At 38.8% G+C, this 24301-nt stretch overlaps 1 protein-coding gene across 3 annotated transcripts in view; it reads left to right on the top strand.

The window, feature by feature from the left end:
• The window catches only part of TET1 (tet methylcytosine dioxygenase 1), a 172011-nt gene that overhangs the window by 132305 nt on the left and 15405 nt on the right, over nt 1-24301 (top strand). For all 3 annotated transcript variants that reach the window (XM_072628780.1, XM_072628779.1, XM_072628781.1), the window contains 4 exons: nt 4618-4768; nt 8261-8350; nt 9784-9921; nt 23740-24079. In XM_072628780.1, the coding sequence (XP_072484881.1) occupies nt 4618-4768; nt 8261-8350; nt 9784-9921; nt 23740-24079 (719 nt within the window). The remainder of the gene's footprint in view (nt 1-4617; nt 4769-8260; nt 8351-9783; nt 9922-23739; nt 24080-24301) is intronic.

Genomic DNA, 24301 nt, shown 5'->3' with positions numbered 1-24301 from the left:
CCTGGGGCAAATTCTGGGCAAAAGCCAAATGGGCTTTTCTCCACTGTACAGTGTTCTTTTAGATGTTAAAGGCTTTCCCCAGGCCCTCTAGTGTCAGGCTGAGAGTGTTTTTACTTTTACAAGTTGTGACGTCTTATTTACATCACCTGAATTTCAAAATAGGTTTATAATCTTGCTTGTGATGAAAACTGAGATGGGACTTGCAGGGTAGGACTGCATGCTCCTGCCTTTGATTAGAGCATTTGTTATGACTTCCATAAGGTAGTCATTTTCTCTGGACCAATGTGTTCAAAGCCATTTTGGGATATATAATTTCCTGGCTGAAGCAGCAGAGGGAAAAGCAGGAGGCAGCAAGTACCAGGATTTTCAAGCCACTGCCACCAACTGAACTACAACCTTCCTTCCAACCCATTAATGTTATCCCAGGACCCAGAGCCCTTAAAAAAGTAGCATTCTTTCTTACCCACCAGTGATCTTCCTTTTAAACTGGGCCACACAGCCATCACCAAGGGTGGGAAACTTGTGGAGAAGGGGCCCACTTTCCTTGCTGCCACTACCAACTACTAAATACCAACGTACCGTAAAGCCCTGGATCAGTATGTGTCTCAGAGCGCTGGTCCTACTTCCAACCCTTCCCTAGAAACACCCCTACAGTGGTCATCCAGGGAAGTAACCCTTTTGGAAATGAAACTGACAACTGCCTCTTCAGATCCCCCCACCTCTTACATCTATTGACCACCCAGAAAATAAAGTTTTCCTCATCAAAATCTTTGACACTGTCACACAATTCAAGATCAAAAATGGATATGGTTTTATCAGTGAAAGTTGCACTAAAAATACATTACCACCTGCTTTGTCTCTATGCCGTGAGGGACACTGGACCTTGTCATATAATCTATATCTGAAACATTCTATGTGTGTTGTCTACCCCTACTCAGATGTGATGTTAGTGAGAGCAGGCTGTCTTGTTTTTCTTTTTGTATCCTCAGGACTCAACACAGTGATATGCACATAATTACCCCTTTAAAATGCTTTTCCATTAATTCTTCCATTCATTGTGGAGTTTTTTTCTCTTTAGTTGCAACTCAATTTTCATTCAGCTATTTTACCTTGCAAATTGTAAACTTGTTTCATGGGCTACTCTGTTAACTAAATCACTGGATTCAGACTCAGAGGCCACAGATTCAAAAACAGTCTCTGCCAATTTCTTACTACCTGTATGATTTTGGCAATTGATTTTACTTCTCTGACCCTCAGTTTCTTCATTTGTAAATTGAGAGGGGTTGGACTTCATGGTTTTCTAAAGAAAGACTTCTTGATCCTTTCTGTGCTTTAGACTGCCAGGCCTAGAGGCCTGAGGGCTACCCGAGTCTTCCCTTACCTCTATCGGAGGTCTTCGGTTGGCCAAACCGGATGCTCGTATGAGAGAAAGGACGTTCCAGAGTCGAACAAGGGTTGAGCTTTATTTCAGGGTCTAGTTACAAGTGCAGGGGAATTCTTCCTTAGGAGGGAGCAAGGAATCTCCCAAGGAGGCAAAGATCTTATAATAAGAGATTGGAAGCAGAAGTGTAAGTGGGGAGAGAGGGGGAGGGGAGAGAAGAGAGAGGAAAAGCGGAGCCTTGTGTCCTGTCTGCTCCGCGCCCCTCCGCCCAAGAGAACTTTCAGGCTTTCCTGATCCTACTTAAACTCTCCAGCAGCATAGTTTGCATCTGAATACCGTGCTGTTAGATAACAATAGTGTGCCCAGATCAGGGACAATCTCGAGGGCGGGGAGAGCTCTGTCCCATCACGTTTCTCACGGGAAGAGGCGGAAATACATGAGATAGCTTGGTTCACCTCGATTCCCAGTCGTTTCCTGGGGGGTCTCGTGAGAACTCTAAGATTTAGAAGTTCCCACCTTTACCGGCCGGAGACTGTCCACCTGGAATTGAGCTTCCATCCCCAGCATTAGACCACTTTTACAATTTGGTAAAACCTATAGAGCTTCTCAGAAGTCATGTTTTTAAATAATTGAAGGAAATGCTAAATTTTCATTTAGAAGTAAGCAGAAATAAAGATATCATTTTTTCCCCTTGAAGTTTATGAATACCCTGAAATCTCCCTGTTCTAAAGTTCCTTCCCGCTCTAAACCCATGATCCTATCAATATGTGAAGTCCAGAGCTCCAGGTCCATGAACTCAATTAACTATTGAATTAAGCCTCTAAATAGGACAGCTTTCACCTCCAGAACACTTTCTGGGATCCACAGTAATCAAGCCAAGTGTAGGAAGGAAGACGGAATTTGGAGTTAGAAAATCCTGGGTCTGAATGTTGGCTGCTAATACATGAGCTTTAACATGTTATTTAACTCTTTTGCCTCTGTTTCCTCATCTGTAAAATGAGCACATTAGATTAGATAACTTCTATAATCACTTCCAGCTCTAACTTCTATGATCCTAAGATCTTTTGTTGGCAACTGTGGGGACTTGGTGGGGTAAGGGGGAGGTCCCTCTTAAGTTCCTTTAATACCTGCATTTTGAAGTTTTCATTTATCCTTTGTGAAGCAAATGGGTCTCTTACAACCAGAGCCTGTTCCCTCTAGTATTAGGTTCTGTCTTCCTCTGACTGCTCCTCCAACCATCCAGTCTCCCAGCCAGACTTGCTACAGAAACAAATCTTCCAACTTCTTTTTCTCTCTTTCTTACATTTTCCTCCTTCTCCAGTAGCATCACCTTGTCTCTCCATTTAGAGTTAGGGGCAGGAAGGAAAGGGGATTCACTCTAATGCCTGCTAATCCCTAAATAAGCCATTTTCACATTTCACCAGACTATTTTAGACCATCTTTCCCTTCAGTTTTGAAGTAATTCATTTAAAGGCTGCACACCCTTAAACTTCTACCATTTCCTCCTTCTGAATTTTGCTATGGAATGTACAAATAATCACTAGTCACTATGGAAAACTTCTCATGCAGATGAGCAGATTTTTTTTTCTTCAGGGATGCCTGACTTTTTCCAGATGAAGACTAATTTTCCAAAGAAGTCTCAGAAAGCACTCAAGGCCTCTAGCTCAGAATAGGCATGTTTATAAATCAAAAACTTCAACCAGTCAGCTATCATTCTTAACAGAGTTTTTATTGCACTTCACTTAATGTTTCTTAGTCATCCACGGAGGCCTAATAGTTAAAACTACCTCCCTCCCTTACATAATGATACATGTGTTGGAGAAATATACAGAGAATGGAAGTTACTTGGCTCTTTCATTGGGAGGAGCTGGATATTGGCTTTGTTTTAGTTTTTAATTGTAAAAACACCTTAATTTTGTGAAAAGTCAAAATAATAGTCTCAAATTTCAGTGCTGTCAAAGTCACCTATGTGTTTAGCTTCTGTGGAGTTTCTTTTTTATTTAGTATTTTATTTTCCCCCAGTTACATGTAAGCACAATTTTTAACATTCATTTTTAAAACTTTAAGTTCCAAATTCTCTCTCTTCCTCCCTTTCCATCCTCTTCCCTCCTGCCATTGAGAGGGCAAGCAATTCGATATAGATTATGCATGTGTAGTTATGCAAAACATATCCATAATAGTCTTGTAAAAGAAAGTATAGAGAAAAAAACTCAAGAAATATAAAATTCTTAAAAGTATGCTTCAATCTGTATTCAGACACCATTAGTGCTTTCTCTAGGAACAGATAGCATTTTATATCATAAGTCCTTCAGAGTTGTCTTGGGTCACTGTAATGCTGAAAAAAGCTAAGTCATTCACAGCTGATCATCTTACAATATTGCTGTTCCTTTGTACACAATGCATTTCACTTTGCATCACCCCTCGCAAGTCTTTCCAGGTTTTTCTGAAAGAATCTTGCTCATCATTTCTTAGAGTACAATAGTATTTCATCATAGTCACATACCATAACTTGTTCAGCCATTCCCCAATTGATAGGGAATATTTTTGTACATAGAAGTCCTTTTCCTTTCATTTTTTTATCTCTTTTGGGATACAGAACTAATGGATATTGTTAGGTCAAAGGGTATGGTTTTATAGCTCTTTGGGCATAGTTCCAAATTGCTCTACAGAATGGTTAAACCAGTTCACAACTCTACCAACACTGCATTAAAGTTTCATTTTTCCCACATCCCCTCCAACATTTGTCATTTACCTTTTCTGTCCTATTAGCCAATCTAATAGGTATAAGATGGTACTTCAGAATTGTTTTAATCTTTGGAGTTTCTTAAGCTAATTAATTTAAGAAGAGTCCTAAAACCCAAGTACGTCTTAGGTGTTGTCTATCAGCGCTTCTTAAATTGTGGATTGTGACCCCATTTGGCAACAGTAAAAGGTTTCTGAATTTGCAATGATTAAAAAATTAATTAAAAATCAAACATGTAATAAATCAAAGGTGTTTCTGGCAGTGCCCATGTTGCATCAAGCAACTTCACTGCAGCCTTGGTTCTGAAAACAAAGCATGGGCATTTTGTATTATGCACACCCTCAGGCCATCTAATGACAATGTTGAGGAAACTCAAAAAAGGGTCCTGAGTGGGGAAAGTTTAAGAAGTACTGGTCTAGGTCACATATTGACTTTTTGCCAAATGCGATACCTGGCTTTACCAGTTTATTTATTGTATTTACCCATCTTGTAGTCGTACCTGTGCATGCCAAGGATTGGATCCAGAAACTTGTGGTGCATCCTTTTCCTTTGGATGCTCTTGGAGCATGTATTTCAATGGCTGTAAATTTGCAAGAAGCAAGAACCCCAGAAGATTTCGATTAATTGCAGATGATCCCAAAGAAGTAAGTTATCTTTAAATATTAATTAGGGGTTGCTTTTGTTATCTGAGGCTAACTTACTTATTAAGTTAGTATCACAAAACCATGGAAATTTGGAGCAAAGAGCAAAACTAATTCATTAAATGCTTCTACACTGTTCTTGGGGGAGGAGGTTTTCTCTGTGTGTGTGTGTGTGTGTGTGTGTGTGTGTGTGACTTTCCTATGCATATTCAATTAGTATTTCTTAGAATGTTATCTTGATGAAGTAAGAGAATTCCTAGTCTTCACAACAAACAGACCAAACCTTCTTTTAGCCTAGCTTGCTCATTTTTACTGACCTAATTAATTTTTCAACACCTTAACTGATCATAGCACCTGCAATAATGAGTCCATAATGAAGGGGGCATAAATTTAAAGAAGTATGAAATAGAGAAGAATGACATGCAACATGGGTTTTTTTTACTTTAAAAATGGTAAGAAAGAATCTAGTTATTTACATCTCTACTTAACATGGTATAAACTCAAGTCTCCATGAAAATTCTTAAATATGGAGACAAATGGAAAGTAAACCCAGAGTAGATGGATAATTCTTAGATGACTTAAAGACTTGGTAAATCTCTGCTTGTATCTAGAAAAGTGTTTCATTTCCTCCTCATTCACTCAATATTTTGGGGTTCTTCTGTTGGGACAACACCTCCACGTAGAGTATTTGATGACCACAAAGTGCAGTCTGGCAGTAACGCCCCTGAAATGATGTTCCGTGTGCCTGTAAATCTCCTGCCAAGGGCTACGCCAATGAACAGACAGAGTGTGCTTTCAGGGAGTCCAGAAAAATTCTTGTTCTGTACAAATGTTGCCATTTTAGAATTAATGAAAATTCAGCCACAATTGAAGTATCTCTGGATAACAGGTTCAGCTTTTTAAAAATGACCTCAACTTCTAGAACCACAGAATTTTAGAGCTGGAACCTTAGAAAACATCTAAATCCTATGACTTTATTTTACAGAGAGAGAAACTAAGGCTCTGGATTACACACTGAAATAGTGGCAGGTTTGGAATTAAAGCTAACACTTCATGACTCTTGGCCCAGTATTTTTTGTCACTCTCACACTTCCTCTATCATATTCTTTCCCATAAAAGTAGCATCCCCTGTCACAAACTGACCTTTTTTTTCAGTCCCAACGTAAAGTCAGTGGCAAAATGAAATGACTAACCTCTTTCTCTCAGTGACAAGGGGTCTGTGAGCAAGTAAATGTAAGTCACAAACTGCCCATAATGCAATTTACCCCCAAAGAAACTGCAAGTGAGTTATGGTTTCACTATATTATTGGCAACAGAATTGTTTCTACATTACCAATATTCGTTCATTGTTAAAGACTCTGCTGCCAATCACCTAAAGATACTATTTCTAATACTATTGTAGTTGTCAAAGCATTGAAATTAAGGATCATCATATTAAGACGTGGCAGATGGGCAGGATGGAACACATGACTGACTAGTTAGTAACTGTGCAAGAGAAGCAGTGGAAAAGGTATCAACAAAGAAGCATATTGGGGAGGGGGTTAAAGATGGGCTGGTCCCAATGAGCAATAGCATAACTGATAGCAGCTCTCTTACTATGAACTACATATCCCCATAGTGTGAAGAGAATACAACAAATACTTGTTGGACTGACTCCAGGTGGCAGAGTTAAAGGAGTTGAACAGGACTTGCATGGGATGGATTCCAATCTCCTGTTGTTGGAAGGAATATTCATATTGATAAGATCTTAGAATGAATGCTGTGCTAAGGAGTGCTTTCACTGCAATTCAACCCTTTGATAAGCACCTATGCCTGGTACCATTCTGTAGACACAAAAAGAATAATAATCCACCCTCAAGGAGCTTACATTACAGAGGAGGAAACCATGGTACATAGATAAATTAAAAAAATATATTTACAAAATAAGTACAAGGAAAGGGAGAATCTGTACGGCTCTGTGCTGGCTCCTTTGAAGGATACTTATGAAGATGCATCTATCCTTTTAGCTGCTATAAAATTTGATTTTGTTATCTATACTAAGTAAAGTATGTGAATTTTCATTTATTCACAGCCTAGACAGAAAGTTTTAAAGCTTAAGGAAAACAGAAAAAAATCCTTAAAAAGCCAATAGTTCACTTCTTGTCATGGAAAGAGGCAAAGGGGGAATCAAAGGCCAATTTCAAAGAGAAGAGAACAGAGGCCTCAATTTTCTCATCATTAAGTTGAGGGGGGTGGGTTGAGTAATCTCTAAAATCCTTTCCCACTCTAAATCACAAGACAATGTAAGCTACTTTGCTAATATCTTCTGAGGCAAGGAAGTCTACTAGAAAGAGTTCCAGTGAAACAAACTTAATTTGAGCTCCTATTTCAGCGCTTCCTTGGTAACCCTGGGCCATTCATTTGACCTTCGCAAGCCTCAGAATCCTCATCTATAAGATGAAGATGATAGCACTTGTGCTACCACCACTCAAGAGTTACTATGAGGAAAGTGTATGGGGAACCACAAAGCATTATTGAAATGGGAGTTGTAATTATCACCATTGCTATCGATTTTTCAAAGGAACAGAAGAAAACAACCCACTAATGCTCAGGCTCTTGACCTATCCAAAATTATCAATCAGCGGTAGCAGAAAACAGCCAAAAAAAAAAAATCAGAAACAAAGAATACCCAGAAACAATACATAGGTCACATTAAACAAATTAGAGTCAATATCATTATAAAAGTAAGTCATGGAGGGTTACCATGCCTTCCAACAGAGCACCCATTAATGCCCCTGTCAGAGAGTGAATACCAGACTGGTTGGATTTAATGGGCTTATGTAGAATGGCATTTATGTTTAAATATATGAAATAACTAACTAGCTTTACTTAAATTATGTCAGGAAATGCTTTCAAAACCCAAAACAGAAGCTTTTATCCATTGGTTATCACAGCTTCTTTTCAGCAGCCCCACTCATGGTTTGTAAAGAACTACCCAAGAATTCCTCTTTATTCACTGTCTTCTCTTATTCTTCTGACTGATAAAGGAATTACCCTGTAATGCTAAGTTGCATTAATACAAACTAATCAAGTGCCTTGTTTACAAAAATCTACTCAGCCTGATCTTCTGCAGAGTTGAATTGATCTCAATAAAGGTGTTATTTTTTTTCCCGACACTGTTGGAAGAAAGCTCTTTTTCTTTATATTGGACTTCCAGCAGAGGTGACAGTAGACAGAATGGGGAATATGAACCCATGGTGACATGAGCACTGAGCATCCCTGAGGTTCCTTGAATTTTCATTTACTGGAAGCCAAAAGGCAGTGTGGCTAGCTCAGTTTGAGGAAGATGCAGAATTATGGGTGCCAGTGCAAGAAGTGCCTTCTTCCTGGAACATCTTTTCTTAGAATAAGAGGTCAAGTGCCTTAAACATTTGGGGAAGAGAAGCATTGCCTACTTCTAAATTTATTTGTCATCTGTCATTGTGAACAATGTATGCATATCATGCTTTCACACAGGAAGAAAGCCTTGAAAGTAATTTGCAAACCCTTGCTACAGATGTTGCTCCTGTGTATAAGAAACTTGCTCCAGATGCTTTCCAAAACCAGGTGGGTCTTAAAGATTTCATTCAGAGATAATTATGGGATGAGAATCCACTTTTAACTTCCTACATTTGAATAAAGTTCTTATTAACACATGTGAGTTAGGAAAAACTCAATAAGTTGGACTTTCTTTTTAGGATAGTTCTACCAGATCTGTTTTGAGGGCCTCCAGTGCTTTTGCCTTCTGGCATTGTGGGAATTGTCCCCTGCTCAATTTTAATACCTAATCAAGATCAATCACTCTCAAACTTAACTAAATTGAAATGAAAATAACTTTACTAAGAAGTATTTTTTTATCTATGTCCAACAAGGCCATTTTGCATTTGATAATAAATTATTTCTTTTAACAAATCTGTTTTTGTATTTTCTACTATTTTTGCAGGTCAGAGTAGAGAGGGGTTAAGAAAACAATATTATAGAGATAAGGAAAATTTAAATAAAATGAAAAAAAAGAAAAACAGCAAAGAATGAAAATGTGTAATTGCGAACAGAAAAACAATGAAGATAAAAGTAAGAAGTTTAAAGAGAGAGCATCATTAAAAAAAGCAAAGCCTGGAAAGATGAAAGCAGGAAGAAAATAATCTTGCTAATGTGGAGTCTTTTTTAAAAAACTGTCTGAGGGAAACAAAAAATGGAAGTAGACTAAGGAAGAGAGAGACAGAGCTATATTTAGAAGGAAGGAAAAAGTGACTTTAAGGAAGACAGAAAATAAATAAAAAGCAAAGGAAATAGTAAGTGAAATGCTTTTACTTCATGATAAATATTATTGTTTTGGTTTTAAATGCATTGACTTTAAACCACTTTGCATTCTGGCTCATGAACTTTCTGTTGATGACAGGCACATTTTCCAAAGTATTCCCAAAATAAGTAACCTGTGAGATTCACCCGTGTGCTCTAGTATCACAATAATGACTGCTATTTACACAAGCTGATTTAAGCATCATAAGAACCCTGTGAGGCAGGTCCCTGCCTATTCTTTCTATTTAACAGAACAGCAAAGTAAAGCTCACAAAGATGAAATCATTTGCTTATCAGATTTCACAGCTCCCAAGTGCTGGGGGTGGCATCCAAAACCAAATGCCTCTTGTTTCCAAGCTCAGCATTCTTGCCACTACCCTGAGAGGCACCTGTCTTCTCTGCCTTTAGGCATAACAACAGCTTGAACTCTTGCCTAAAAGTCTGCTGTGGATAGCCTTTGTCGCTGTCCCATGAGTGTCCTCAGCTGCTCTCCTTATACTTAGAAGACATCTTCCAAAATGCTGCTAAACTACTTCTCATTATTGTTTCCTGTAGCACAGATGGTAAATGCACAACATTTCTGTTCATTAGTTTGTTTTATGCAAAAAAGATTTTTTTCTGATGTCATAAGGCAGTTCAGAGTTATTCCATCACAAAAACTAATGCCACTTCCAGATCATTCTATTGACCTTATTTTCCAGGTAGAAAATGAACACCTTGGCTCGGATTGCCGTCTTGGTCGCAAGGATGGACGTCCTTTCTCTGGGGTTACTGCCTGCATAGACTTCTGTGCCCATGCCCACAAAGACACGCATAACATGAATAATGGAAGTACTGTGGTATGTCTAAAACAAATCATTACTTTTTAAACTTTTTTTCTCTTTTTTAATCTTTTTAAAAATTTAACAGACATTCATTTTCTTTCCCTCCAACTCTCCTTCCCTCAACCACTGGAAAAAGAAAAAAAAACAACTTGCAACAGATATATAGAGTGAAGTGGAACCAATTCCCACACTGGCCGTGTCCAAAAATTCTTGTCTCATTCTGTCTCTTGAGTTCATTCTCTATCAAGAGATGGTCCTCTGGAATCATAGTTGTTACTGCATCAATTCGCGTTTGAGTCTTCCAAAGTTGTTGTTCCTTGTATAAATTGTTCTGGTTCTGCTCACTTCACTCTGCATTTGTTCATACAAGTCTTCCCAAGTCTTTCTGAAATTGTTACTCTTGTTATTTCTTATGGCACAATAAAAGGCATTCTATTACTTTCACTGACTAATTTCTTCAGTCATTCCTTAATTGATGGGCAATCCCCTAGTTTTCAGTTCTTTGCTTCCATAAAAGGAGCTTCTAAAATGTCTTTGTACAGATGAGTCCTTGTCCTATTCCTGGTGGTAACACCTTAGCCTGAAAAGGTCAAGGTGTCTCACGTTGTATCCTGGGTCATCTCCAGTCGTCCTGATAAATATCAGGCCACTGGACCCAGATGGCTCAGGAGAAGAAAGTGAGGTTGGTGACATTGCAGGGCCCTCCTTCACTCAATCAAAGTCATCTGCAAGTCATGTCATCATCTTGATGTCATAGTCCTCTTTGAGAATGAAGGACAAACACAACATCTCTTTGGGATATAGGCCTAGTAGCAATATCCCTGCATCAAAGGTTATCCATAGTTGAGTAACTTTGTGGGCATAGTTGCAAACTACTTTCCAAAATGCTTGGACCAGTTCATGGCTCCATCAACAGTACATTAATGTGCCCCAGCAAAACTTTCTCAAGCTTTATTGCTAGTCATTTCTTTGTTGTGTTGAAGTTCTGACCCCTTTTTTAAGCACTCAGAAGTCATTGAAAGCTACTTGAACAATTTCATGGTTTAATTCACTTCAATTTAACAAATATTTATTAATGTCTGCTATGGTCAGTGCTCTGTGTTCAGCAAAAGTTTATAAAGATAAAATACAAAATAATCCCCCTCCTCAAGGAGCCTATATGACAAGAGGATCACTAGCACGTACTTGGTGGTGACAAAACATATTTCTTGGGCTAGCAAGAGCGCATATTGTGTCTTTTTGTCTAAACTATACTACAAGAAAATTCTCCTTTTAAACTAGCCTTTGACTTTAAAAGACCTACCGTGGTAACTTGGAAACTGAAAAACCTTACTTTCTGAGGATGGAGTGATACACAAATCCAAAACAGAAGCTCATTTGGCCAATCGATGTTCCTGATTTCATTGTCACTGTTTCCTTTCGATTCGTAGTTCCATCTATGTGGGTACTCTTTCCACTGTGACAAATTGAAGGCCCTCTAAATGTGATTATCTTGTGCAGTTCTTGCCCATGTTTTCTCATGAATCCTTCATGGAAAATCTGTTCAAAATGCTGGAGACTTTGGTCTTGACTCTTTAAACAAAATACTAATAGACCATTTGAGCTATTTCTTCTATTTCTTATTTTTACTATATAATCGCATAAGCATGGTTTGAAGAAAGTTTTTTCTACCATTTCTAGTGCAGTGCAGATATGATTATTGGTAATGATTATGGTTATTTTCATCATCCATTACTATTGTTGGGAACATTTTTTAGGTACCTGGGCTAGGTCATCCCTTGGGGCCACTGCCCAATATGCTCCTTCCCTTGCCCAAAAGATCAAATCCATCCTGGTTGTCCTATGGTAACCTTTGAGAAGATAATCATTTGTGGTGTTTACTTCTAGGAATTACTTGTGAGCAATGTTAATTATTAATATAAAGGGTGCTTTCTACCATGAAGTTCGTTATAACCTGCTTTCAAACCAAAATGTTAGTGAACTGCCTGGATAGTGAATCTAATTGTGCTACTTTGGCTGATATACCATGGCATTTCCTCTGTCTGGAAATCATTTAGAGGGAGGTTTTCCAGTAGTAGCCAAAATCTTAAACTATGACTTTTTTTTCCTTTGAAAATCTTTTTTTTAAAAATTTGAATGGTAAAATAATTGTGATTACCATAAAAAATGTTTTTGGTGTATATGACAGTTCTTGGCTATTCAACATAGTTCACTGAAAATTGGGCAGACCACGAATTTATGAATGTGGATGTTGGAATTAAGATCCCATTGGCAAAGGCCAGGGTAACACCAGGAATCATTTAGTTGAACTTGAATTAATATGATCTGCTTTGTGCAGAATATTTTAAAGACACTGGAATAAAAATATCTGATGACCTTTGATGTCATTATGTATGAGCTCGTGTTGGGGATCTGCACTTAATAGTTGATTGCATGCATACATACATACATATATGTTATGTATGTGTGAGTGCATGTCTGTCTGTCTGTCTGTCTGTATACAGCTTTGAAAACAGACAAAATGGAATGTGCATCAACTTAAAAAAGGTTAAGATGGACCCAGAAAAAGCAAACAGAAAATTTAATGTAAGTCAGGCAGTGGTCTGTAAAGAAATTTAATAAATTCTACCTGTTTTTTCTTCATTTTTTGAAAACTTTTCCTGGAAGTGTATCTGACTTTTAGAGAAATAAATGTGTTTGCTATGGGCAGATGCTAGTTGATGACTTCAGCCAATTTATTTGGAGATGGATTTGGAATTGATAGTTGGGACTTAAAAAAAGTTGTGTTGAAGCCTTTTGGTTTTATATCACAATCATTTTCATATATGCCTCCTGCCTAGTTTTCCTTTCACCCCACCCCACCCTACCCCGAGAGTCTTATTTTAGAAGAGAAAGGAGAAGAAGGGAATAAAAAATAATAAGCATTTATTAAGCACCTACTTTGTGCCAAATCTTCCTGACTCTAGGCCCAGTGCTCTATCCATTGCACCACCCAGCTGCCTGAAGAATGGACTCATTTTCTCATCTCTTCTGAGTGGCCAAAAGTGGTCATTACAATCACAGTGCTCAGTTTTGTTTCATTCTTCTATTCATTTACACTCTTGTATTCGTGCATATTATTTTCCCCATTCTGCTTACTTTGCTCTGTCAATTCCAGTTTTTGTCTTTATTTCTCATATTCATCATTTCATTCAAGTATCACAATTTATTTCACATTCCCCAGTTGATGACCAACCACTTTTTTCTTAGTTCTTTGTTACCACAACAAGGTGCTGTATGAATTCTTTTATATTTTGGGGACCTTTATTCCCTCTTATGTTTTACAGTGGGCTGTTACAAATACATAATAATGTTTAAAAACTTTTTGCAAGGCATTACATCTCTCTGTAAGCTGACTAACTTTATGATTGCTAAGTGATCCTTAATGTCGCATACAGTGGATAATGTTGAATTACTTACACCCAGATGATTCACAATATATGTATGAGTGGAGCCAAAACCAACAAGAAATCCCACTAGAAAAGCAGCCACAACTTGCACCCAGGGTGGAGATCCAGCCATCATGGCAGCCCAGTACTGCCCTTAGTTTAGTCATGTCACAGCCTTGATAGTAGTGGTCATTGTTTCCAGTTGACTAGTGGTTCTGGCTTTGAAGGCCATAGCCGCTAATCCTGCTACATTACCACTGGAGTTGATTCCCTCTCTTTCCCTCCCTTCCTTAAAAAAGAACAGAAAACCACAGCAACTACAACCTGCTTCTGCTTTCAAGCTTGACTATTTGTTCAGGGCTCTACCATTTCTCTAACATTTCTTGTTCATAGACCAAGAATTAGAGTGGACATTAGAAATGGTCTGGCATAGGATCGTGATGTTATAGAACTAGGGTCCTCAAAGAATGCCCCTTTATTTTACAAAGGAGGAAACTGAGGCTGAGGGAAATTACGGGACTTGTTCAAGGTCTTGGCTAGTAAGCCTCAAAGGCAGGACTAGAACCCTGCTCTTCAGATTGCAGAGCCAGTGTTCTTTTCCAGTGTAGCGTGCTACCTCCCTCCTCATTTCATAGTAAAAGGAATTGAAGTCTGTAGTGGTTAAATGATTTGATAAGGTTGTATAAGTGTCAACAGGATTTGAACTCAGTTCCTTACTCCAAATCCAGAAGGGATGTTGAAATTGTTTTTAAATCTTTCCTCTTCCTCAGCTCACACACCAGTGTGATACTAAGTTCTGTTAACAATAGCTCTGCACCATTTGTAAAAATCCATCCCTCTCCTCTTCCCATTGCCCCTATTCTAATAATATATGTTACACCTGTCTAGGATTTGCAATAGTCCCTTAATAGATCTTCCCACCCTAAGAGAGTTTGTCAGAGTTGATAGGAGGCTATTTGTCAAAATACATATAATATTTTGAGAGACCTTCCAAGGAAAATGTCAAGTGTTTTGGAGCATCGTGATGTGTTTAGAGGTTGCTGTTCAAACTGATGGACTCCCTCAGGAATGTGCTTTATTTTCAGGGTTCTCATGCCCAACCCTCTTCTCACCACATCTGTTTTCACTGATGACAGGCATGACATGATATTTGGCACAATTCATTTTAATAGGCAATGAGGGAAATGAAAAGATTTTTAAAAGGGAGTATAGTCCTAAAACTGGTGCATGCTTTGTGCCATTGAATACATTTCTAGAGGTATCACCTATTGGAACAGGAAAAGTCTTCCATCAAACTGGCAAAATGAGAAGGCTTTGTGAGATTCTTTTGAGTTCAACATTTCTGATTCTTGACATTTCAGGAAAAGTCAATATGATACATTGTGATTTCTCACTTAGGCTTGGAAGAACTTTGGATTCTCAGACTCCAAACATGTTCTAAGAAGTTCTGTAATACAGTATCAGAAGTCTCACCATAAAGTTTATCTATAAAAACCCAGACTGGTACTTATTATGTTGCTGCTAAATCCACTTCTACTTATTTTGCTGAGTTGTTGGAAACCCTTGAAAGTCTTGGATCATCTGCCGAGTAAGAAGTGTATCTAGTCCAGGAAATCTCAAACTTTTTGGTCTCAGGACTTTTCATAGTCTTAAAAATTATTGAGGGACCCCAAGGAGTTTTTCCTTATGTGTATTATGCCTATCAGTATTTATTACATTAGAAGTTAAAATATCTTAGTATTATTGTAAAAATAGTTTTAATCTCATGAGCCCCCTGAAAGGATCTTCGGGACTCCCAGGTCTTTATTCCACATATTGAGAACGCTGCTCCAGTCTATCCAAACAGAGGAAATCCGTACATTCCTAAAGATTTCACAGAATTTTAGAGTTAGGCTCTCATTGGCCATCTAATTGAATCCATTCCTAAAAAAGGACCCCTTCTACGGTAATTCTGACAAGGTATCATCTGATCTTTGATTAAAGACATACATGCTCACGTATCCCCAGTGAGAGGGAATTGACAACTTCCAGAGGCAGCCCATTCAACTTTTCCCTCGATTATTTACTTACTTACTTGCTTGCTTATGTATATATGTATGTATGTATTTATTTATTTATAGCATTCTTTTTAAATTTTGAGTTCCAAATTCTCTCCCTCCCACCCCTTTTCCAAACACTGAGAAGGTAAGCAGAAATTATATCAATTATACATGTGAAAACATGTAAGACATATTTCTTTATTTAGTCATATCATAAAAAAGAAAAAGTGAGAAAATTATGCTTCAGTTTGCACTCAGAATTCATCAGTTCTCTCTCTGAAAGTGGACGATGCTTTTTCATCAAAAGTCCTTTGGAATTATCTTGGCTGATGTATCAGAGTGGCCAAGTCTTTCACTGTTGATCATCATTATAATATTGATCTTACTGTACCAAAGATCTCCCAGTTCTTCTCACTTCACTTTGCATCAGGTCCTGTAGGTCTTGCCATGTTTTTTTCTGAAACCACACCCCCTCATCATTTCTTATTGCACAATAGTACTCTATCACAATCATATGCCATAACTTGTTCAGCCATTAAATTTGGCCAATAACCCCTCAATTTCCAATACTTTGCTACCACAAAAAGAGATGCTTTAAATATTTTTGCACCTGTAGGTCCTTTTATTTTTTCTTTGATCTCTTTGGGATACAGACCTGGTATTGCTATTACTAGGTCAAAGAATATGAACAGTTTTATACCTTTATGGGCATAGTTCCAAAGTTTTCTCCAGAATGATTGTACCAGCTCACAACTCCACCAACAATTTATTCATATAGCTATGTTCCTTCATTCCCTCCAGCATTTGTCTTTTTTGATAGGTGTGAAGTGATAATGATTTAGAGCAATTTTTTTCATGTAACTATAGATAGCTTTGATTTCTTTTTTTTTAAATTTATTTATTTAACTTTTAATGTTCATTTTCACAAAATTTTGGGTTCCTAATTTTCTCCCCATTTGTCCCCTACCCCTACCCCAAAGCACCGAGCATTCTGATTGCCCCTATCACCAATCTGCCCTCTCTTCTATCATCCCTCCCTTCCCTTGTCCCCATCTTCTCTTTTGTCCTGTAGGGCCAGATAACTTTCTATACCCCATTACCTGTATTTCTTATTTCCTAGTAGCAAGAACAGTACTCAACAGTTGTTCCTAAAACTTTGAGTTCCAACTTCTTTTCATACCTCCCTCCCCACCCATTCCCTTTGGGAAGGCAAGCAATTCAATATAGGCCATATCTGTGTAATTTTGCAAATGACTTCCATGATAGTTATGTGTAAGGCTAACTATATTTCCCTCCATCCTATCCTGCCCCCCATTGCTTCTATTCTCTCTTTTGATCCTGTCCCTCCCCAAGAGTGTTGACTTCAAATTGCTTCCTCCTCCCACTGCCCTCCCTTCCATCATCCTCCCCCCGCTTATCCCCTTCTCCCCCACTTTCATGTATTGTAAGATACGTTTTCATACCAAAATGAGTGTGCATTTTATTCCTTCCTTTAGTCAAATGTGATGAGAGTAAACTTCATGTTTTTCTCTCACCTCCCCTCTTTTTCCCTCCACTAAAAAGTCTTTTGCCTGTCTCTTTTATGAGAGATAATTTGCCCCATTCCATTTCTCCCCCCAATATATTTCTCTCTCACTGCTTAATTTCATTTTTTAAAGATATGATCCCATCCTATTCCATTCACTCTGTGTTCTGTGTGTGTGTGTGTGTGTGTGTGTGTGTGTATGTGTATGTAATCCCACCAACTACCCAGATATTGAAAAGTTTCAAGAGTTACAAATATTGTCTTTCCATGTAGGAATGTAAACAGTTCAACTTTAGTAAAGTCCCTTATGACTTCTCTTTGCTGTTTACCTTTTCATGCTTCTCTTCATTCTTGTGTTTGAAAGTCAAATTTTCTTTTCAGCTCTGGTCTTTTCATCAAGAATGCTTGAAAGTCCTCGATTTCATTGAAAGACCATTTTTTCCCCTGAAGTATTATACTCAGTTTTGCTGGGTAGGTGATTCTTGGTTTTAGTCCTACTTCCTTTGACTTCTGGAATATCCTATTCTACACCTTTCCATCCCTTAATGTAAAAGCTGCTAGGTCTTGTGTTATCCTGATTGTATTTCCACAATACTTGAATTGTTTCTTTCTAGCTGCTTGCAATATTTTCTCCTTGACCTGGGAACTCTGGAATTTGGCCACAATGTTCCTAGGATTTTCTCTTTTTGGATCTCTTTCAGGAGGTGATCAGTGGATTCCTTGAATACTTATTTTGCCCTCTGGTTCTAGAATCTCAGGGCAGTTTTCCTTGATAATTTCATGAAAGATGATGTCTAGGCTCTTTTTTTTTGATCCTGGCTTTCAGGTAATCCAATAATTTTTAAATTGTCTCTCCTGGATCTATTGTCCAGGTCAATTGTTTTTCCAATGAGATATTTCACATTATCTTCCATTTTTTCATTCTTTTGGTTTTGTTTTGTGTTTTCTTGGTTTCTCCTAAAGTCATTAGCCTCCATCTGTTCCATTCTAATTTTGAAAGAACTATTTTCTTCAGTGAGGTTTTGAATCTCCTTTTCCATTTGTCTAATTCTGTTTTTGAAAGCATTCTTCTCCTCATTGGCTTTTTGAACCTCTTTTGCCAATTGAGTTAGCCTATTTTTCAAGGTGTTATTTTCTTCAGCTTTTTTTTGGGTCTCCATTAGCAAGGTGTTGACCTGCTTTTCATGCTTTTCTTTCATCTCTCTCATTCCTCTTCCCAGTTTTTCCTCCACCTCTCTAACTTGATTTTCAAAATCCTTTTTGAGCTCTTCCATGGCCTGAGCCCATTGAGTATTTATTTTGGATGTTTGGGATACAGAAGCCTTGATTTCTGTGTCTTTCCCTGATGGTAAGCATTGTTCTTCCTCATCAGAAAGGAAGGGAGGAGATATCTGTACACCAAGAAAGCAACCTTCTGTGGTCTTATTTTTTTTCCCTTTTCTGGCCATTTTCCCAGCCAGTGACTTGACTTCTGAGCTTCCTCTTCACACTCACCTGGCCTCCAGATCCGCCCGGCCAGCACTTGGGGTCTGAGATTCAAATGCTGCTCCCTAGCCTCAGGGCTTTGGGCAGGGGCAGGGCTGCTATTCAGTGTGAGATTAAGTTCAGGTGCTCAGGTTGGGGCAGGGCTACCTCACCAGACTCAGTTCCCTCCTGGGGTTTATGTGGAGACCTTCAACAATGGATCCAGGCTCCTGCCTGCTTTGGGAGCCCCAGTCCGCCGCCCCCACTGCTGCCTCCCGAGGGGGCCTGAGTTATGGAGATACCCCACTCCCCTTTCGGCCACCCAAAAAGACTCTCTCACCGACCCTTGTCACCTGTGGGTGGAGGGACCTGCCGGCCGCTGGAGATTGTGTCCCTGAAGCCTGTCCAGATCTTCTTGTCTTGGTGCCATGTGGCCAAGGAAGGGCTGGGCTCTGCTCTGGGTCTGGTGCGTGACAGACCCTTCGGGTCAGTTTTTCAGGGCTCTCTGGAACAGAAATCTCTACTCCATTGTTCTGTGACTTCTGCTGCTCCAGAATTTGTTGGGAGTTCTTCTTTACAGGAATTTTATGGGCTGTGGTTTCGGAGCTAGCATACATGTGTCTTTCTACTCAGCCATCTTCGCTCCTCCCCTGCTTTGATTTCTTCTTCTGAAAACTTTGACCATTTATCAATTGGGGAATGCCTCTTATTTTTATAAATTTGACTCAGTTCCCTCCATATTTGCGAAATGAGGCCTTTATTAGAGGAACTTGCTCTAAAAATTTTGATATTACTTCCTTGTCTATGGCACCTTTTAGCAAAATGTAGTTACCCTGATTTCTTCTTTTCATTAAGTCTGTTTTTTTATTTTACTTTGTCTGAGATTACGATCGCTCCCCTTCCTTTCTTATTTCAGCTGATAAGTAACAGATTCTATCCCAGCCCTTCATTTTAACTCTGTGTATGTCCTTCTGTTTCAAGTGTGTCTCTTATAAACAATACATTGTTGGATTCTGGTTTCTGATCCATTCTGCTATCTGCTTCTGTTTCACATTCACATTTATGGTTCATTTACATTTACAATTATGATAACTAACTGTGTATTTCCTTCCATTCTATTTGTTTCTGTTTGTCCTCTTTTTATCCTGTTCTTCCTCAAACATCTTTTTTTGCTTCTGTCTACCATCTCCCTTAATCCACCCTCCCTTTTGTTATCTCCACCAGATCTCTTATCTCCTTCCTCTTCTGTTTTCCTATTGAATAAGAAAGATTTGTATACCCAACTTATGTATATATGTATATATTCTTTCTTCTTTGAATCCATTCAAAGAGAGTGATGTTCAAGCACTGTCCTCCACCACCATCCTTGATTTTCCCCTCCACTAAAAAAGTCCTTCCTCGCAAATTTCTTTCATGTGAAAACATTTTCCCTATTTTAGTCTCTCTTCCCCCTTCTCCCAATGCATCTGTCTGTCACCCATTCAGTTTTTTGAGATCATTTCAAAACAATCAACTCATGCTCATGCCCTCTGTCTAATATAGACTCCTTCTAACTGCCCTAAATATGATGTAAAGTTCTTAGTTGTTAAGTATATCACCTTCCCATATAAGAATGTGAACAGTTTAACTTTATATAGTTTCTTATGATTCCACTTTCAGGTTTACCTTTTCTATGCTTCTCTTGAGTTTTGTGTTTGAATGTCAAATGTTCTATTCAACTCTGATCTTTTTATCTGGAATGCTTGAAATCTCTCTTTTTCATTAAATGTCCATTTTTTTCCCCTGAAGGATTATACTCAATTTTGCTGGGTAAGTTATTCTTGGTTGTAATACTAGCTCCTTTGCCTTCTGGAATATTATATTCCAAGCCCTCTGGTCCTTTAATGTGATAGCTGATAGATCTCATGTGATCCTAACTGTCGCTCCACAATATTCTTTCTAGCTATTTACAATATTTTCTCCTTGAGGTGAGAGCTCTAGAATTTGGCTATCATATTCCTGTGTTTTTATTTTAGGACCTCTTTTAGGAGCTGATAGTGTGTTTGAATTTCTGTTTTACTCTCTGGATCTAAGATATTGTAACAGTTGTCCTTTATAATTTCTTGAAATACTTTTTCTAGGCTCTCTTTTTTTTATCATGGGTTTCAGGTAGTCCAATAATTATTAAATTCTCTCTTCTTAACCTATCTTCCAGCTAAATTTTTTTTCTAATGTGATATTTCACATTTTCTCCTTTTTCATTCTCTTGACCTTTTTCTTGCTTCTTGATATCTCATGTTAGCTTCATGATATCTCAGCTAACTTCCATTTGCCCAATTCTAATTTTTAAGGACTATTTTTTAGTTAACTTCTATACCTCTTTTTCTATTAGGCCAATTCTGGTTTTTAACAAGTTCTTTTATTCCATTAATTTTGGTACCTCTTTTATAGTACACCAATTCTATTTTTAAGGTGTTATTTCCTTTACTATTTTTGTGTGTGTCTCTTTTACCAAGTTGTTAATTCTCTTGTCACAATTTTCTAGCATCACTCTCATTTCTTTTCCCCAATTTTTCCTCTACCACTTTTATCTCTTTCTTTAACTCTTCCAGGAGTTCTTGTCAATCCAATTAGCATTTTTCTTTGAGTTTTTGCTTGTAACTATTTTCACATTGTTGTCTTTTTCTGAGTTTATGTGTTGGTCTTCCCTCTTGCCTTAGTAACTTTTTACAGTCAAGTTCTTATTTTGTTGTTGGCTTATTTACCCAACCTATTTCTTGACTTTGAACTTTATGTTATAATTGGGTTCTGCTCACCTATGGGTAAGGAAGGATTGTCCCAAGCGTCAGTTTTATTCATATTTTTCAGACCTCGTTCTGGGGATCTGGAAATTTTTGGTCCCAATCTCCTAAGTTGTCTTATGCTGGAAAAATGTCTCATTCTGACCTTTTGTTAGTTCTGTCACTCTAAAATTTGATTTCAGGAGTTATTTTAAAGTTGTTTGGAGGGAAATGTTGGGAGAACTCAGCTGGCTTGCTGCCTGTACTCTACCACTTTGACTTTACCTACCTTATTCAGCTTTTGAATAATTGAATAGTTGCTTAAGTTAAGCCTAAATTTGCTTCTTTGCAATGTCACTCATGGCTCCAGGTTCTGCACTCTGGGGCTAAGCAGCACAAATTTCTTCTACTTGACAGTCTTTTAGCTTCTTGAAGATTGCTACCCTGTCCCCCACCTTCACCTCCTTCTCCAGGCTAAACATTTCTAGGGCCTGCACCTGGGTCTGCAATGTATTACCCATTGGGTTGCTCCCTTCTGAATACTCTCCAGCTCATCAGTGTTCATCCTACAATATGGCATACAGTGCTAACCACAGCATTCCAGATGTGTCTGACCAGAGCCCAGAGCAGCAGTATAATCATCTCCTCATTCTTGGGCACTGTGCCTTTTGTAACATTGCCCACCCTTGAATAGCTGCTGATCACCTCTCAAAAGCACTGAGCTCCCAGGTTCCAAAGACTGTAGTCAGTTTATAACAGAACCTGTGCTTGGTGTCCTCCCTTCGTTGCAGCCAAATGCCTTCAAATTTACTATTTCTCTAGTTAATGCTGCACCTACTTCCCAAAATAAAACAGCCTTCAACTAATTATGTGTTCCTTTAATGACAGAACCCAACCTGCCAGGTTCAGGTTTAGGAAGGTGGCATCCTACCCTAAAGATACAGAGTGTGATATCAGAATGGTTCCTTCTCATTTGGTCTCTAAGAAAGCTATTTCTCAGCCTCTCTGATGAAGATAGAAGGCTAAAAATTCTCTCCACCCCACCCCCCCTTTTTCCCTCTACTAAATCATTTTTTAAAAATTCTTCAGCATGACAAATTGACCGATACTGAGGGGAATGTGTGAAATCGTGAGACATTTTTATGATGAGGTATTTTGTGAGGTAAATGTTTATGGTTCTTTATCTGGGCCTGGGATTTCCCAGCCTTCATTCCCTTCATAGAGTACTGCCAGTGTTAGTCCCTTCCAGTTCCAGATATGTAACTGGTCCATGATTTAGATTCTTAGGAGGTTGACTGGGGGCACCAAGAGATTAGTTTGTCCATGGCCACAGATAGTATGTGGCAGAGGTAGGAATAGAACCCAGGTCTTTCTTTCCCTGACTGGCCTTCCATGTACTACTAAGCTGAGCCTCCTCTTGAGGAAAGTACTCATCAAAAACATGAGCAAGTCCCAGTGGGAGCAGGGCAGAGAATAAGGTCAAGAAGCCACTGGAGATGGGTATTTCAAGCCTCCATTTTGAAATAGTTCCAGATTGGAAAGCAGTTATTGGCCTAGGGCCAGCAGAGGCGGGAGGGCTTGTCAGGCCTCCAGGTCTGGGTGAAAGGCATTTAGTGAGGCCTGGACTGGAATCAGGAAGGGAAGCAGAGGTTTCATGTGGAGAATTGGAACCAAGAATTACTTGATTAATTGATGCTGATTTTACATTTTCTTTGAAATTAATGTTTTAGCTAAAAGTGTTAGTTTGGCTTGAACATTAGAGAAGGAAAATTTGTGGCCGTATCAGCTCTGCCAGAATAATAAGACCATGCCCATCTCTCCTGTCTTCTGCTCAGCCTCGGATATCACAGAGTAACCAGCAGAGTTACTCTGCTTTACAGCCAAACATGGTCATTTAAGGATTCCTTGGCATTTTCAGCCCTGTCTCTTCCCATTAATGTTGGCTGGGGTTGGTGTCTGAGAGGACCACTTGGGTTAAATAAAATACATTCTCGTTTAGCTCGGCGTTCTGCTCTAAGAAACAACCTTTTTTTCTGTCTCTTCATAAACATTGGAAGAAAAGTCAAAACAAAAAACTTCAATCCTCCTTTCTGCCCAAGAAGCATTTCCCTGGCTCCGTTAATGCCAGTGCCTTCCTTCCAAGATTATCTCCAATTTGTCTTGTAGTATCTTGTTTGTGCGTAGTTATTTGCATAAGGTTCCCATACCCTTGCCTCCCATTAGACTGTGAGCTCTTTTTTTAATTTGCCTTTTTTTGTATTCCAAATGTGATAGGTATTATCGGTTAACTATTGTTTCCATGTTGTCTCCCCATATTAGACTGTGAGTGTCTTGAGGGTAAGGATTATTTTTTATTTTCTTTGATTTCCCAGCATTTAGCAATGTTCCTGGAGTGTCAGGTGCTCCATATTGACCAGTACAATACTTCAATAGAAACCAGTGTCTGGAAACAGGAAAAATGTGTGAAAGTATTCCAAGTATCCCAAGTTGTCTTACTGTCTGAGGATCTGAAGAGGGATTTCAAAGCCCCTGAAGGGAAATGAGGGTCCTCCAAGTAGATGCCTAGGTACATTGGAAGCACTCAGCCTTGATACCTCTCCCTGTCATTCTCTCCACAGGTTTGTACATTGACAAAAGAAGATAACCGGTCTGTGGGCGTGGTTCCCAAAGATGAGCAGCTCCATGTGTTGCCACTTTATAAAATTTCCCAAACGGATGAATTTGGTACAAAAGAAGGATTAGAGGCCAAGATTAAAACAGGGGCTATCCAGGTGCTTACAGCCTTCCCCAGAGAAGTGAGGATGTTAGCAGAGCCAGTGAGAGCCACTAAGAAAAAGAAGGCAGACATCAGGAGAGGACCTGCTGAAAAGCCTGGGCAGATGCCAAAGAAGCATCCACCTCCAGGAAAGTTCAAAAATGGACCTCCTGAAGTGCGCACCAAGGCACCCCAGTTTTTAGGTAAGTAACACCAAACTGACTTGGTCATTCTCACAGCCCGAGGAGGGTGGAGACAGTAGTTTCTCTAAGATTGTAGCTCCCCTAGAAGCAGTATAGTGCTCTGCACACTGCAAGTGCTTAATCCATGTGCACTCCTTTGAACTCAAATCACTGGGTTAAGAATTGGAACAATCTTCTACACTTGATTTTCTTCCCTCTCCCTTCTGTAAAAAATTCCATCTT

Source organism: Notamacropus eugenii, chromosome 1, assembly GCF_028372415.1.
Source record: "Notamacropus eugenii isolate mMacEug1 chromosome 1, mMacEug1.pri_v2, whole genome shotgun sequence".
NCBI classification, from domain to species: domain Eukaryota; kingdom Metazoa; phylum Chordata; class Mammalia; order Diprotodontia; family Macropodidae; genus Notamacropus; species Notamacropus eugenii.
The sequence above is the reverse complement of the archived record's forward strand: the minus strand, read 5'-3'. Positions and strand labels throughout refer to the sequence as shown.